General features: G+C 46.7%; 2 protein-coding genes across 2 annotated transcripts in view; one reads left to right on the top strand and one right to left on the bottom strand.

Moving 5' to 3' along the window:
* On the bottom strand, positions 1-8,562 carry LOC133139964 (L-serine dehydratase/L-threonine deaminase-like). The gene is given in 8 exon segments (XM_061259455.1): positions 1-254; positions 721-845; positions 2,751-2,978; positions 4,360-4,451; positions 4,923-5,062; positions 6,065-6,104; positions 7,320-7,479; positions 8,500-8,562. Coding segments are annotated over 7 exon segments (1,032 nt in total). The 5' UTR covers positions 7,473-7,479; positions 8,500-8,562.
* Positions 8,563-14,108: 5,546 nt separating this feature from the next.
* LOC133139963 (tetratricopeptide repeat protein 28-like) overlaps positions 14,109-16,295 on the top strand; it is a 259,700-nt gene continuing 257,513 nt past the window's right edge. The window contains 1 exon segment of the mRNA XM_061259454.1: positions 14,109-14,466. Within this exon segment, the coding sequence (XP_061115438.1) occupies positions 14,437-14,466 (30 nt within the window). The 5' untranslated portion in view covers positions 14,109-14,436.

The raw sequence follows: 16,295 nt of genomic DNA, 5'->3' as shown, positions 1-16,295 counted from the left end.
CTATGGGGTATTGGGTAAGAGGGGCAGATGGTCCATGGGGGGTAGTTTTGGGGTGGTTTAGCTGGACATTCCCAGCTGCTCCTTGAGCTTGTGTAGTTGCCCCAAGCTGATGTTGTTGCCCCCACACACCACCACCACCACCGGGCCCAGGTTCTGCCCCAGCTTCCCCTGCTGCTGCAGGCGGCTCAGAGCACTGCTGTACACTGCAGCCAGGGCGGCGCCACACGCCGGCTCCACCAGGATCTTCTCATCATCTGCAGGAGCACAGAGACACTGAGGTCAGTGAGTGTGTGTGTGTGTGTGTGTGTCTGAGAGAGAGTGTGTCACTGTGTGTGTCTGAGAGAGAGTGTGTCTGAGTGTGTGTGTGTATCTGAGAGAAGAGAGTGTCACTGTGTGTGTCTGTGGATGAGGTGAGTCTGCCATTTTGAATGTGACATCCTGTGAATTCAGTTGGAATTTGTTTGGCTGTCAGTGTCTCTGTCGTTCTTGCAGCTGGAGAAAATGGCTCTGAAAGTGATCCCAACGATAGTGTGGCTCCACCATCCACTCAGACTGATTTTTAACAACATATTTATAGTTATAATTGTAGTTCTTGGTGTGCACGCTGCATTTCTGTATTCCTGAGAGTAAAGGCGCGTCCGCACACACACAGAGGCGTTATAATGCCTCAGCATGTCTGCTCAGTACCACGTGTAAGCCCCAGGGGGCGCTGTGACTCACCCGCGAACCGCTCCACAGCCTCCACGGCCTCCTGGTCGCTCACCAGCTGGGAGAAGACCTCGTGCTCCTGAGCCAGCTTCAGTGCCTGAGCCGCCACGCAATTCAGACCCAGCGTGGTGGCCACACTGTGGGGCAGAGAGAGAGGGAGAGTGTGAGCAGTAGACCCAGCATGGTGGCCACACTGTGGGGGAGAGAGTGAGCAGTAGACCCAGCGTGGTGGCCACACTGTGGGGCAGAGAGTGTGAGCAGTAGACCCAGCGTGGTGGCCACACTGTGGGGCAGAGAGAGAGGGGGAGAGAGTGAGCAGTAGACCCAGCGTGGTGGCCACACTGTGGGGCAGAGAGGGGGAGAGAGTGAGCAGTAGACCCAGCGTGGTGGCCACACTGTGGGGCAGAGAGGGGGAGAGAGTGAGCAGTAGACCCAGCGTGGTGGCTACACTGTGGGGCAGAGAGTGAGGGAGAGAGTGTGAGCAGTAGACCCAGCGTGGTGGCCACACTGTGGGGCAGAGAGAGAGGGAGAGTGTGAGCAGTAGACCCAGCATGGTGGCCACACTGTGGGGGAGAGAGTGAGCAGTAGACCCAGCGTGGTGGCCACACTGTGGGGCAGAGAGTGTGAGCAGTAGACCCAGCGTGGTGGCCACACTGTGGGGCAGAGAGAGAGGGGGAGAGAGTGAGCAGTAGACCCAGCGTGGTGGCCACACTGTGGGGCAGAGAGAGAGGGAGAGTGTGAGCAGTAGACCCAGCGTGGTGGCCACACTGTGGGGCAGAGAGAGAGGGGGAGAGAGTGAGCAGTAGACCCAGCGTGGTGGCTACACTGTGGGGCAGAGAGTGAGGGAGAGAGTGTGAGCAGTAGACCCAGCGTGGTGGCCACACTGTGGGGCAGAGAGAGGGAGAGAGTGTGAGCAGTAGACCTAGCGTGGTGGCCACACTGTGGGGGAGAGAGTGTGAGCATTAGACCCAGCTTGGTGGCCACACTGTGGGGCAGAGAGAGGGAGAGAGTGTGAGCAGTAGACCCAGCGTGGTGGCCACACTGTGGGGGAGAGAGTGTGAGCATTAGACCCAGCTTGGTGGCCACACTGTGGGGCAGAGAGGGGGAGAGAGTGAGCAGTAGACCCAGCGTGGTGGCCACACTGTGGGGCAGAGAGAGGGAGAGAGTGTGAGCAGTAGACCCAGCGTGGTGGCCACACTGTGGGGGAGAGAGTGTGAGCATTAGACCCAGCATGGTGGCCACACTGTGGGGGAGAGAGGGGGAGAGAGTGAGCAGTAGACCCAGCTTGGTGGCCACACTGTGGGGCAGAGAGGGGGAGAGAGTGAGCAGTAGACCCAGCGTGGTGGCCACACTGTGGGGCAGAGAGAGTGAGCAGTAGACCCAGCGTGGTGGCCACACTGTGGGGCAGAGAGAGTGAGCAGTAGACCCAGCGTGGTGGCCACACTGTGGGGCAGAGAGAGTGAGCAGTAGACCCAGCGTGGTGACCACACTGTGGGGCAGAGAGTGTGAGCAGTAGACCCAGCGTGGTGGCCACACTGTGGGTGAGTAGCAGGTCTGACGGGGGACTGACTTTTTCTTTTGGACAGCTTTATGCATCAAGTTATGTATACTATATAGTATGTAGTACTATATCAAAAGCATGGACTATCGTATGTTTAAGCAAACATTTGTACTCCAAGTCTGTCGTGGAGAACTCCATTCCTCATGCATTTCTGATTTCGTTATCACAAATGACCCTGGGTCAGTTTGTACACCAGGGCTGGTTCTGTTGGCCACAGTGAACCACTTCTCACTGGGACACAAGAACTGTGGTCAGATGTCTCTAATGAGTTTATCAGTAGCTGTTGCTAAAATGGCAAATCTAAGTGGTAATGCCTTATTTTACAGCCCATTATCAAGTATTTATTGGGTAAGTGCACAACAACTTATGCAATTATGAGGTAACTACTTTGATTTCAGTGGTAAGTACTACTTCAGCTAAATATTAGGTAATTAACGGGCTGTTTGGTTCACTTCCTGTAGGCTGGGAGAGGGGCGGGTACCTGGTGATTTTGGGGAGGGTGACCAGCTCCCCTTTCTCCATGGCAGCATTCAGGCTGTGGGCCCCCACGGTCTCCATGGCGATGACGGGGACGTCCCCCCAGCCGGCCTGACGGAGGCCCTGCACCACCCCGCAGAGGAGCCCCCCTCCCCCCACCGACAGCACCACCGCCCCCGGCTTCACCTCCAGCTCCGACTGCAGCTCCTGGACCAGAGACATGTGGCCCTCCCTGTACACACACACACGCACACACATCATACATACACACACACACACACACACATCATACATATACACACACACACACACACATCATACATACACACACACACACGCACATCACACACACGCACACACATCATACATACACATACACACACATCACACACACACACACATCATACATACACACACACACACACAGACGCATAACGCAAAACAGAAACCAAAAATAAAATGAGGTCAGGTCAGGACCATGGACAGCACAGCAGGACAGTGAAACCTGAGTCACACTGGCTGCCCTGACCCCCCCCCCCCCCCCCCCCCCCCCCCCCCCAGTCGTTATGTACTTACGCCCCAGTTCTTATGTAACCTGCCCACAATGGCCTTCTGTGACACAAGAGCAGCCATTACAGAGCTGTGATAAAGACATGCACTGGCACAGAGCCAGCGGGCCCTAATGAACACACAGAGGGCTGCAGCTCAGCTCAGCCTCCTCAGGGCCAAACAATGCTCCGTCCGCGGCCCCCAGAGGTGCTATGCCAAATCCCATTATGAGGTATAAAGGCCGTTACGCACCACACAGCACGCCTCCTGCCACACGGACGTGGTCTCGCCATACACGGCACAATAAGTGGGTCTGGACCTCTTTATGTAACACAGTGATTGACAGTTTTGTTATATAAAAATTAATTTAAATAATTTATCACTTTAGATGCTGCTAATATATTGAAAGAAAGGAAACTGGTGATCTCTGAGGAGATTGTGTTACAAAGCTCAACTGTACAATTGAGAAGAAGAATTTTGTCATGAATATTGGCTAAAATAAGTGTTTTGCTTAAAATGTTGAGTCATGTGAAAGATATTATTCCTGGACAAAAGGGTTACTGTAACTATAATAACTGTTTGGCCCCGGTACAAAACAAAAGTATTGTAAAATAATTGTTGTATAATTACTGTAATTAAGACCGTAATTTGTTCTAATTAAGGGGAGAGTGAGTGGGTTATTGGGACATAATCATGTGACCCAGCTCTGGTGAGAAATATAGCGTAACATAATGATAAGAACAGGCCATTCAGCCCAGCAATGCTCGCCTTTTCCTACCACTACAGTGTATCTAATGCTTAGTTTACCTAAAAGCTAAACGGTATCTATGAAATTGTAGTTCCCTCTAGGGTCTTTCAGCGCACTTATTCCTGGTTATGGGCATGCACTTTGCACTTTGTTGTACGTCGGTCTGGATAAGAGCGTCTGCCAAATGCCATTAATGTAATGTGATGTATCTCGCACCACATCAAGGCTGGTCTCAAAAACACCACACAGTGACCACTCTCTGTGTGAAGATGTCCGTCATGTTTAGCGACATGGCTGCCATCGTGCAGGAACTCACCAGATGAGCGGGTTGTCGTACGGGGAGATGAACACCCAGCCGGCGTTGTTGGCGACTAGCTGCTGACCGTACTCGATGCTCTCCTTCAGCTCCTGAAAAACAGCACAGCGCCCTTGGCAACACATTCAGCCAATGGGCTGCGAGGCGGCAGTGTGATGTCATAGTTAGGAAACTGGCCGTGTCAAAGGTCATGGGTTTTATTCCCAACTGTGGTGCTGCTACTGTACCGTAAATTACGGTAATCTCTGTAAAAAAATCTGTCCACGCGAAGAACTCTAACTATAATGATAACAATGTGAGCATCCGCACTGATGAACGATAATGTTCTCTACATCGCCTGCCATTTTGAACTTGACGCCCTGTAAATTTGGATGGATTTTGATCGACTGGAAAAAATCGCTCTGAAAGTGATCCCAACAATATCATTCACCACTGCCGTTGTGGTTACGGTTGTGGGGTGGACTCCATCCACTTGAGTGAGAACGGTTTTTAGAACGAGGGATCGTAGTTGTGGTTCTCGGTGTGGACTTGCGATGGAGGAATGTTCTGGAAGCGGGGCTCACCTGTCCGTGCACCAGCACCGTGGCCCCCTCGTCCTTCAGCCGCTGCACGGTGAAGGTGGGCGTCACCACGGGAACCACGATGGTGGCGGGCACCCCGAGGCACCGAGCGGAGTAGGCGGCGGCCATGCCAGCGTTGCCCCCTGAGAGGGAGAGCGAGGAGTCAGGAGGGCATCAGAGAGAGAGACGGGCATTACCGCAGGAGGGTATCAGAGAGAGAGATGGGCATTACCACAGGAGGGTATCAGAGAGAGAGAGATGGGCATTACCACAGGAGGGTATCAGAGAGAGAGACGGGCATTACCACAGGAGGGTATCAGAGAGAGAGACAGGCATTACCACAGGAGGGTATCAGAGAGAGATGGGCATTACCACAGGAGGGTATCAGAGAGAGAGACGGGCATTACCGCAGGAGGTTATCAGAGAGAGAGACGGGCATTACCACAGGAGGGTATCAGAGAGAGAGATGGGCATTACCACAGGAGGGCATCAGAGAGAGATGGGCATTACCACAGGAGGGTATCAGAGAGAGAGATGGGCATTACCACAGGAGGGTATCAGAGAGAGAGATGGGCATTACCACAGGAGGGTATCAGAGAGAGAGATGGGCATTACCACAGGAGGGTATCAGAGAGAGAGAGACAGGCATTACCACAGGAGGGTATCTCAGAGAGACAGCCCTTACTGCAGACATGTGCTCAAGACGGCAAACGTTCGCGGGGAACTATGTTTGCAGCAAACAGTTACTGTTGAACCTGTGGACTTTCTAGATTATCTGCTAGCTCAATACCTGAACTGTTACCATCGTAGCCAATAGGCCAGCAGAAGATGGGCATCCCCTATAGCCGGGATTTCTTCCCATCGGGGAGTTTGTTTGTGGGTTTCTCCCCTACTAGGGAGTTGTTTACCTCATATGCTATTTGGGTCTTTGGGACAGTCTACTGTGAAAAGCGAAATACAAATAAAATTTAATTGAATATTGAAACTAAAGTTAGACTCTTGGACTGACTGTGCTTTGGTTGTTTTAACTGTTCAGCACTCTGATTTAGACACCTTGGTGTAAGCACACCTATATAAAAGTGAATTAGATTGCTTCATATAAAAATCTTGGTGAGTTGGCAAGCTGTGATAGGCTGGGCACTCACCTGAGCAACAGACGAATCGTTCGCAGCCTCGTTCAGCCCACTGAAACACACAATGGAACAAAAAACCCCATTAGAGCTGTCTTTCACAGGAGCAGAACCCCCCCCTCCCACACACACACACATGCACATTGAAGTACCCCCTTCCACCTCTTCTCCCACACACACACACACACATTGTCTCCGTGCCAACTCAGTGGTCCCCATTAAGTAATCTCCTCAGACTGGTCTGAACTGGTCCAAACTGGAGCATGCACCCGCTGTGCCTTTCCGCTTACTGACCTCCACCTACCCACAATGCCTTCTGTCCCGACTGCCAGTCTCTCCCTAACTCCAGGCTATCCCAAACCCAAATCTCTCCCAAACCCAGGTCTATCTCGAACCCCAATTTATCCCGAACCCCAATCACTCCTGAACTCCAGTCTACCCCAAACCCCAGTCTATCCCTAACCCCAATCTCTCCCAAACCCCATTTCCTTATTGTTAGCCCTTGAGTGATTATTGAAAAACTCATTCAACAATAGTGTAATAATCGTACAATATCAGCTTTTAAAATTTGTTCTAAAATGCTACACGTCATGGTGGTAGCAGTAACAGCAGTAGTTGTGATGGCAGTGGTAGTATTAAAAGCAACAGTAGAAACAGCATGAGTAGTATTGGTAGTCATAGCAGTTGTGGTTAGTCATTGTAGTAGTGGTACTAAGAATAACAACAGTAGAAATAGTAGTATTGGTAGTTGTAGTAGTAGTAGTCATAGCAGCAGCAGCAGTAGTATTACTCCTAATATTACTAGTTATAGAAGTAATAGTAATAGCGGCAGTATTAGTGTTACTAATATCAGGTCATAATGCTGCATAGCCCAGACGCAGTACTATCAGTTGTAGCAGCAGCAGTATTAGTAATAGCAGTAGCAGTAATAGCCATAAGGAAGCTGAGCTCAGTGACCACAGTGGAGATCATAAGGAAGCTGAGCTCAGTGACCACAGTGGAGATCATAAGGAAGCTGAGCTCAGTGACCACAGTGGAGATCAGTGACCCCAGTGGAGATCATAAGGAAGCTGAGCTCAGTGACCACAGTGGAGATCATAAGGAAGCTGAGCTCAGTGACCACAGTGGAGATCATAAGGAAGCTGAGCTCAGTGACCACAGTGGAGACCATAAGGAAGCTGAGCTCAGTGACCCCAGTGGAGACCATAAGGAAGCTGAGCTGAGTGACTTCAGTGGAGACCATGAGGCAGCAGTGATGGTGGAGACTCACGGTCTTGCAGAGGTGTCCGATACCGCGGATCTTGAAGGAGCCGGTGGGCTGGGAGGAGTCCAGTTTGAGGTAGATGGGGGTCCCGGCTAGCCGGGACAGAGGCAGGCTCTCCCTCAGGGGGGTGGCCACATGCAGGGGGCCCTGGGAGTTCATGGCTGGACTGGAGGGAGAAACCATCACAGCACGTTACCACTATTCAGCTGACGCTCTTATCCAACGCGTCTTACAGTTGAGAAGCAGGGGAGCAATGTGGGGTTAAGAGCCTTGCCCAAGGGCCCAACAGCTACACTGATCTTATTGTGGCTAAACCAGGGCTTCAGTCATGTACCTCAGGCTGCCCCATGCCCGTAAGAACCCCAGCTCATAGGATAAGAAGGTGCACAATACGCTGTCTCCAAATGGTCACTCCAAAAGCACATTCTATCCTCATATGCAATAATCACAGTCTACATTTTGCAATCTAGTTTTACATTACATTACATTATTCGCATTTTGGCATATGCTCTTATCCAGAGCGACGTACAGTTGATTAGATTAAGCAGGAGACAATCCTCCCCTGGAGCAATGCAGGGTTAAGGGCAGATCTTATTCTGGCTACACCGGGATTAGAACCACCGACCTTGAGTGTCCCAATCATTTTCCAATGGGTTTTAGTCAATGGGAAGGACAAAAGTGCCCTGTGTAATGGTATAATTGTTCCTAATACCGTTAACATTTTACTTAAAAGTATTACTAATCCATAAATCTAGTAGCTGTTTCCATGTTTTTAAACTACATACTGTTTTTATTGTATTTCATGTATGAGAAAGTTGTTCTGGAGAGAGAAGCCACCTTGCAAGTCCCCATATACAGGCTTCACAATATATATTTTGCAGTTCAGTTTGGGGAAATGGCAAGGACAAAGGGGCTTTGTATAATTCTATAATTGTTCTTCATACTGTTTACATTTTGTTTTAAATGAGTATGAATCTGTAAATTATACCTTCATTTTTAATTCACAGCTCTGTTGACTAACACTAATGGAATGGACCAAAGTGGTTGGGTAATTGTAACTTGTACTCTTCAGATTTGCTTAAAATGATTATATATAGATATTCTCTCTATTTCTATTTTAAAATGTATTCAATACTATATACGATTTTATTATTCTTATTTTTATCTCACGGAAAAGCTCTCTTACCTGAGTAGTGGGAAGATGAACTGAGGTAACCCTCTCTCATCAGTCGTACGGATCCTCTCTCGTTTCGAGCAGCTCAGCGCTTTCATACCGCCACGCGCGTTCGCCGTCTTTATAGGCAGCGCGCCGGGGGATTCTCCCAACAGCCAATCCGCTGGCAGATTGTCAACACACCTCCGACCCACATCTCCCCCCGTCCCTGGGAAGACCTGACATGTGGGCGATTCAGGGTTTGAATTCAGCACCTCTTAAACAGTAAGACAAATTTAGCTGTCGTGCTCAAGGAGATACTTATTTGGAATAAATATTTTGTCGTTTGGTAGATGAATATAGATCTGTTTGTATTTAAAAAATATTAGCACAGAGTAATTGAAATAAAAGTATATGTACGATTAACAATAAATATTTCACAGCTACTAACCATGTCGTTGATTTCCTTCTATGAATTATCACACTGAGGGTAAGAAAAATAATATAAAATATCATGTTGTTGTAGGCAGTGCGCCGTATACGCAAGAAAATGGGAAGACTTAACTGCGAGATTAATTAGAAGTAGGAGACAAGGGTAAACGTCGATTAATTTTACGTGGAGGCACAGTATGTGCAGAATGGATGGGGACTGCTAAAGGTAATCCACTGTTCCATTACCAAAAGAGACGCTTCTATTTTGGCACCGCACTACCAAAAGCGGGTCGTGAGCGTAGCGCAGGCGGGCGCGCATAGCCTCGGCCGGTGGAAATGTCATGGAACGCCGCAAACCTGATCGATCCGGCTCAGTCGAGAAGGGAGGAGAGGGGGGAGAGGGGGCAACCATTATGATGTAAACGTTTTCCTCCCCGTTCCCACACCCTGTTCCAGTTAGAACTCGGTCGCATAAAGAAAACAATGTTCGCCGACCACCCAAAACCAGTTCTCTATAGAAAATCATGGAACTGACGTGCGGGGCACTGTGCAGTCCTAATCGAGAAAACAACTTTAGCCGACTTTACCTTGGAGACAACTGTGTCTCCCCGCTACACCGCTGCTCTGGCTCAAACCCACACGTCTGAATCTCTTGAAGCTGAATGCTTGATTAAAATGTGAATAGGCTCCAAGCCGCGTTAAAATGTGAAGGCGACCAGCACAAGCGTTATCTTCCAACATAGGATAACATATTAAACAAGCGTACGTCACGCTAAAAAGATTAAGCATTGGTTTATTCGAAATATTTGCGATGATATAAAGCAATATTTTTTTTATTGATTGGGGGAAACTAGGAAGAACAGCACGTCTTGTTACTACGCAGTAAAATGTTCAATGTTCAACTCGAAACAGAGGACATATAGGGGTTAAACCGGGACGATATGTAGCTGCCTATAAGAGTTAAATTAACACAATTAAATTAAAATTAAATTGAATTAAACAAGTGGTCAAAATAAATACATATACAGTTATATGTAACGGCATTTCTGTTGCCAATTTATAAAGGCAATTTTTGACTCTGTAACTCCAGTTCATTGCAATTGTAAACCACGACTATGAGACTGACGACAGTCAGCTTTAATTTTAGAGTATTTAGATCCATATAGGGTGATCCGTGAAGGAATTACGGCCAGTTATGCCCACTTTAGGGGGGGGGGGGGGGGGGGGGGTGATTGAGCAGATGGCTGTCCAGCTGTTTCTTCGCCAGCTCTGTGCCTTTGCGTCACGTACAAGACACCTAGCACCAGGTCTGGTGTTCATTCTAGGTGTGGAATTTGCATTGAGGATCCGTTGCTGTTGTGCTGGAGTGAAGCACAAAATCCTGGGCCTCAGCTGTCTCTGTGGGCCCCAAGGAAATTATAGCACAAAGCAAACATTTCAGTCCAGATTCATTGAGCCTATTGAGGACTTTGAGACTGGTTATCAGAACACAGTGTAGCCTAGTCATTAATTTCTAAATTTATAATGTTTATGGCTAGACAAAGCTCACAAACGTCGTGTATTCCCTATAATTAATATCATTCAGAGAGAGAGAGAGAGAGAGAGAGAGAGAGAGAGAGAGAGAGAGAGAGAGAGAGAGAGAGAATGAGAGAGAATACAATATTCATTCAGGGGGAACCAATTAAAATGTGTGGCAATTTAGCCACATAGACTGCGACCATAAAAGATCTTTGGTAGAGCTGTTTACCCAAACTGTTTTGGAGAATAAATACGTCAGTCGAATATGACGGAACAAGAATGTATTGTACAGATAACACACAGAAGCCGAATTGACTTCACTGGTGTGAGTCGCTAGTTGCCGCTATCTTGTGAACAAACATTCTGAGCTTCGCGTTGGTGAACTCAAACAGATAGTACAGCGGTCTAAAAATAGCACAACACGGGCACCTACAAACGTTAATTTTGTGGCTGTATGCAAAGATGCCAAGTCGATAACCGAATTCATTTTTACGGGCTTAAACACCGTAAAGCAGTAGTTTATATTAAAAAAAAACTAGCGTTAAAAAACGAGTTAAAAGAAAATACGTTTAATGTTTGCGCCACTCATGGCAGTAGAGGGTTATTATTTTGTTCTATTCGAAATGTTTTAGTTCGATCTAGTGGATATGATTCTGACATAATCATAGTAAAACTTGGTACAAAATCCTGAAACATCTGTTTTTCTTCAGGCCAACATACCTCAATACACATACATGCAATTTTCAATACTGTATGTACTGTATGCCTATATGATCATGATATCACATATCACAATATTTGAGGTCTTAAACTTCTGTCCTGCTGCAGAGAAAATAAAGTCTGGGATATGAACATGGAACATCTTGGTACATGGTTGGCATTTATGTAGTGCCTTTATCCACAGTACAATTGATGCTTCTCATTCACCCATTCATACATGCACTCACACACCAACGGTGATTGGCTGCCATGCAAGGCACCAATCAGCTCAGTGTCTTGCCGAGGCAATGTCGCCCCTATGGCGTCTTCATGACAGACAGATTATTTCTGACATCATTTACAATCTACAATTTCATTATTTGGCAGAAATCCAGCCTCTGGTGGGCCTGTATCTCTCCAGCCAGGCCTAGGGCCACCAGAAGATCTCCGAGCAGAAGAATCAGACAGTGCCAAAGATCATGCCAATATTTTTTTTTTTACATTACATTACATTACAAAGCATTTAGCAGACCCTCTTATCCAGAGCAATGCACAATGAAATTTAAAGAAAAAAACTGATGTACAAATCCTGGTGATAACAAAATAATTTATGATTTCTCAATTTGTTGTGTTATGCATTATGCAGACCACTCAAAACATCATTTTATGATGCGGGTTTGAATCCTGCTGCTTTGGCACATCAGCGCTGTGGTGACCCATCTTTATCAGTTACTCTCTGCTTTCCCACTGCTCGAATAAAGCAGAGAATACAAAATGAAGGCAGGCTCTCCGGCAATTGAAGCCTTTTGTGTATGTGTGTGTCTGTGTGTATGTGTCTGTGTATGTGTGTGTGTGTGTGTGTGTGTGTGTGTGTGTTTACGTCTGTCTGATGCGTCTATTCTGCGTTGTATTTACCGATCCACTGGAGGATTGGAACCCCTGAGCACTTTTTGCACCCTGCACTTTATACGCTTGTAGTATTTTATGTGTTTTTAAGTATTGTGTTACCTACGGGTACAAATAAAGTAACTTGAACTTGAACTTGAACGTCTGTGATTGTGCATGTGCGTGTTTTAGAAACAAATTCCATGTTTTATTATTTGGATGCTAGGAAGGCTGGATTAATTTGAACCAATTGAGCATTTAACAATTTTGTAAGGTTCATCATGAATGTGTTTAATACTTTGTGGAAGGCTGCCACCTTGTGGCCATCCAAGTAATAGCGACATTCTTGTTTTTAACTTGCCTATCCGTAACTTTGCTGCCCCCTGCATGTTATTGCGGAACATTTTGTCAGTACCATCATCGAAAAAATGAGTCTTGTTGCAAGATGAAGCCTCTGAAGCATGCGATATCAGCTGTAAGACAACAGCCTGTTAGAATATTAAAGAAGTCTAATGACTAATATATGAAATATTTTTGATATACCGGCATTGATAACTGAAGTCAGGGTGAGGCAGAACAGAGTTGGAGCGTTTATGTGCTGTAGGTTTCAGTGTCACAGACGATCCTGCGCAGATGGGGGTGCCTCATCCCTCACCCTTGCCTCCTCTGTCATGGGTCCCTGAGGTCAGTAGGGCGGCCTGTAGCGTAGTGGTTAAGGTAAGTGACTGGGACACGCAAGGTTGGTGGTTCTAATCCTGGTGTAGCCACAATAAGATCCGCACAGCCATTGGGCCCTTGAGCAAGGCCCTTAACCCTGCATTGCTCCAGGGAAGGATTATCTCCTACTTAGTCAACAACTGTACGTCGCTCTGGATAAGAGTGTCTGCCAAATGCCTGTAATGTAATGTTAATTTTAAAGGAAAGGTGGCAAGGTGAAACCTATTAAAGAACTGAATGCAGCCTATGTCTTTCTAAAAGGTGAGTGTTTTTGTGTGTGATTAGTAATAAACAGGTGTGTGTGTGTGTGTGTGTGTGTGTGTGTGTGTGTGTGTGTGTGTGTGTGTGTGTGTGTGTGTGTGATTGCTGATCAGCCTCAGGTGAGTTTACCTGTTGGCCAGGTTGCTGCTGTCCAAGGTCCTGCAGGCTCCCGGACCTGTAAGGAGGAACAGAAACACCTGAACACAGCCACAGAAGAGGAACAGAAACACCTGAACACAGCCACAGAAGAGGAACAGAAACACCTGAACACAGCCACAGAAGAGGAACAGAAACACCTGAACACAGCCACAGAAGAGGAACAGAAACAGGAGAGGAGAATAAATAAAACAGAGAAGACGAGTCTCAATTGCTCAAGAGCTTTCTTCTCTCCTGTAATGCAGTGCCCAGAACTGCACACAGTGGGCCTACTACTCTTCAGACTTCAGAATTTGAATAATAAATTAATAATATCCTCTTTTCATCCATACTCCATTCTCCTGGACCCTGAGCTGTGTCACACCTGCTTTGGAAATCATAAATTACGTTCAGTGCTCTGACGTTGTTGTTTTTCAGGGGGGCTACATTATAAATAAATTATTACGAAATAATTGCAGCTTTAAATATGTGGAATTTTTGTTAATTCTGAAAAAGTTTACATCCAGGTAAAAGTTTTGTTCTATAAATAGTTTTAGGACTGGAGTGGTTTTGAGAAACTGTATTTTTCAAAGATACTAAGCTTGGTGGCAGTGACGCAAATCATAGGCTACTTATTGCACAGTATATTAAATACGTGGAAATAAAATAAAGAAGCACATCAAACCGAATTGATTAAATGTAGGATATGATTACATTTTGCAACAATTCATTTCTGAAACTATTTTTAGTAATCGTTGGGAGGTAATCACAACACCTGCTTACGTGAGGAGTATGCCTGTTGTATATTTACCTTTTTTTTCTAGTAACTGAAATGACTTATGAACCTTCAAAACGTTGATAACATATTTTGTTAATAAATTCTTATACTTTTCTGTTCAATTCTCCACCAAAGTTTTCTGGGGACCGTGTGCCACATTTCCTTCAAATCACGCGAAGAGAACAATTCCCATCCCGTGTGCAATGTAGAGGTAGGCTGCTGTGGTGGTTGACCATTCAGAGCCGTTTCCACCGGAGACAAACCCCCGCTTTAGCAACAAGGGGGAAACGCGAGACGGGAAAAACAGTCTAGATCAGACAACATGGCGTTCTTTTCCTGGGAAAAGTTTGCCTAGAACTTCAGTGGTATTCCCTGAACTAAAACTCCGACGTTTGTTTGCCAACTTTTCGCTGCAACGGGAGAGCCTACGAGCTGAGAGGTTTTTGGGAAGGACGCTGATCTCGTCTTTTTGTATCGGTGTGGAAAGTATCATGGGATGAAAGTTGTCCGTTTGTGGGACTGGACATCAAACACAGGGGAACAGAATGGAAAAGCAAGGATCAAGAAGAGAAAAGGTAAACCTGACTGCGCCTCGGTTTATGTGACTTTTTACGAGACGTTCAGGAGAAACTATAGAAGCCATTTCTTAATTGTTTTCAACTGTCTGTGCATTCGTCATACGCTGGAACCTCTCGCAGAAACGTCACAAAAAATTCAAATCGATTTCCCAGTCCCGCATATTTGTAAAGTATATTACTGTCAGTGGTGAAATTTATGCGATCTCTTTGTTTTGAACCGTTAGTATTGCTAAATGGGGGTTGTATCCAAGTGGCAACGCCGTTGCCAGTTAGATTAGAGGCTGCTGAGGGAGCACTTCGCAGTCGGCACATTTCATTAGTCTGTCTACTATTGTTGTTTCTGTACGGAAGTAGCCAGCTGGCTCCGCTTTCTCATCAATCCCGAGTCAAACTCCAAGAACATTTTAAAAGGCCGCCCGTCCTGACTTTTGTTACTATATTTTTGTTGTCGCAACCAAGCCGTGCAATTGCAGTTGTTTGTTCACTGCAACACATTAAAAATAGCCTAACTTAGCTATTTCAGAGGAAAGGGGCGGGACGTTTTTGTAGCTAAAACCTCAGGCAGCGGGCCAAACACATTTTGCGTTATTTTGAAAACGCGGTTGTGCCGTTACACATGTACGCTAAAGCAAAAAAACAAAACAAAAAAAAAGGACTGTACGTTTTGTTTAACATGGGTTTCAATGTTGCTAAATCACATTTCACTCTGATCTGTTTGTAAACTCTGCGCAAAATAAACAAGTACTTCTCATTATGAATATTGTGCTTCATGGTCTGTTAGGGAGTTGGAGTGAACGCTTTTCTGTGGAAAGACCGAGGCCAGTAATTGCGAGATATTTTAAAATATGTTTGTTGAGTTTAAATGTAATTAGAGTTTGAATGAGAAGGCAGATATCCCATCTCTTCCTGTGCTGCAGCTTTTCAGCTGAAATGTTGTGGGCTCCTCTCTCCTCACCACCCGTCCTGGTGTGTGTTTAAATCCCCCTGTCCTGGTGTGTGTTTAAATCCCCGACCGTGCTATGCGCTTAGCTTCTGCAGCGCCCGTCAGCAGACAGCCCAACATTCCTAAATGAATGAGTTATGGGGACATGTTCTTATGGGGACATTTTAAGGGACTCGTCGGTGTGTGAATCCCTCCAGAAGCCTGTGCAGCTCACTCAGATCTACTGTCTCACTCCGCAAGCAGTTTAGTCAAGAAAACATACTGTCATTACGTAATATAAAGTCATGAAAACTAATAGTTGTCTGTAACTTTGGTTGGGGGTGGGGGTGTGGGTGTGTGTATGTGTGTGGGGGGGGGGGGTTGTCCCTTTCTTAGTCTAGTCAACTGTAAGTTACTTTGGATATTTGGAGCTGTGTCTGCAAAACTGACATAATTTGGGGTCATACAGGAACACAGGCCTTGTGGGGTCCTGTAACTTCTGGGGGAATTTGGATGTTTGTCGTTGCGTGCGTTGCAGCTGTTTTGGGCTTCGTTTTAAGAGTTGTCGGTTTTTGACGTGTTCCTTTAAGCTGGAATGTAGGCGTTTCGCTGGACATTGCTGTGGCCGTCTTGGGTGGATCGGTGTGACCTCTGCCAGGTCAGCTGCCCTGTAATCACCCTGTAATGCCCTCCTCCGACCCCTCCTGGATGTAATCTGCAGCGGGACGCGGCTGGTTCTGTTTTTCCGCGATGCGTGTGTCTCTGAGAAGAAGCCCGCGACGGCTGGCCACAGAAATGTGCCTGGCGTGATCGGTAAACGTGCGGCCTGCCCCGAAAACAAGCAGCGCGCACGCATTCGCTCAAACGGCTGCGGTTAGTTCCAGTTAAACGGGCACATATTTGA

The sequence above is a fragment of the Conger conger genome, chromosome 11 (genome assembly GCF_963514075.1).
Source record: "Conger conger chromosome 11, fConCon1.1, whole genome shotgun sequence".
NCBI classification, from domain to species: domain Eukaryota; kingdom Metazoa; phylum Chordata; class Actinopteri; order Anguilliformes; family Congridae; genus Conger; species Conger conger.
The sequence above is the reverse complement of the archived record's forward strand: the minus strand, read 5'-3'. Positions and strand labels throughout refer to the sequence as shown.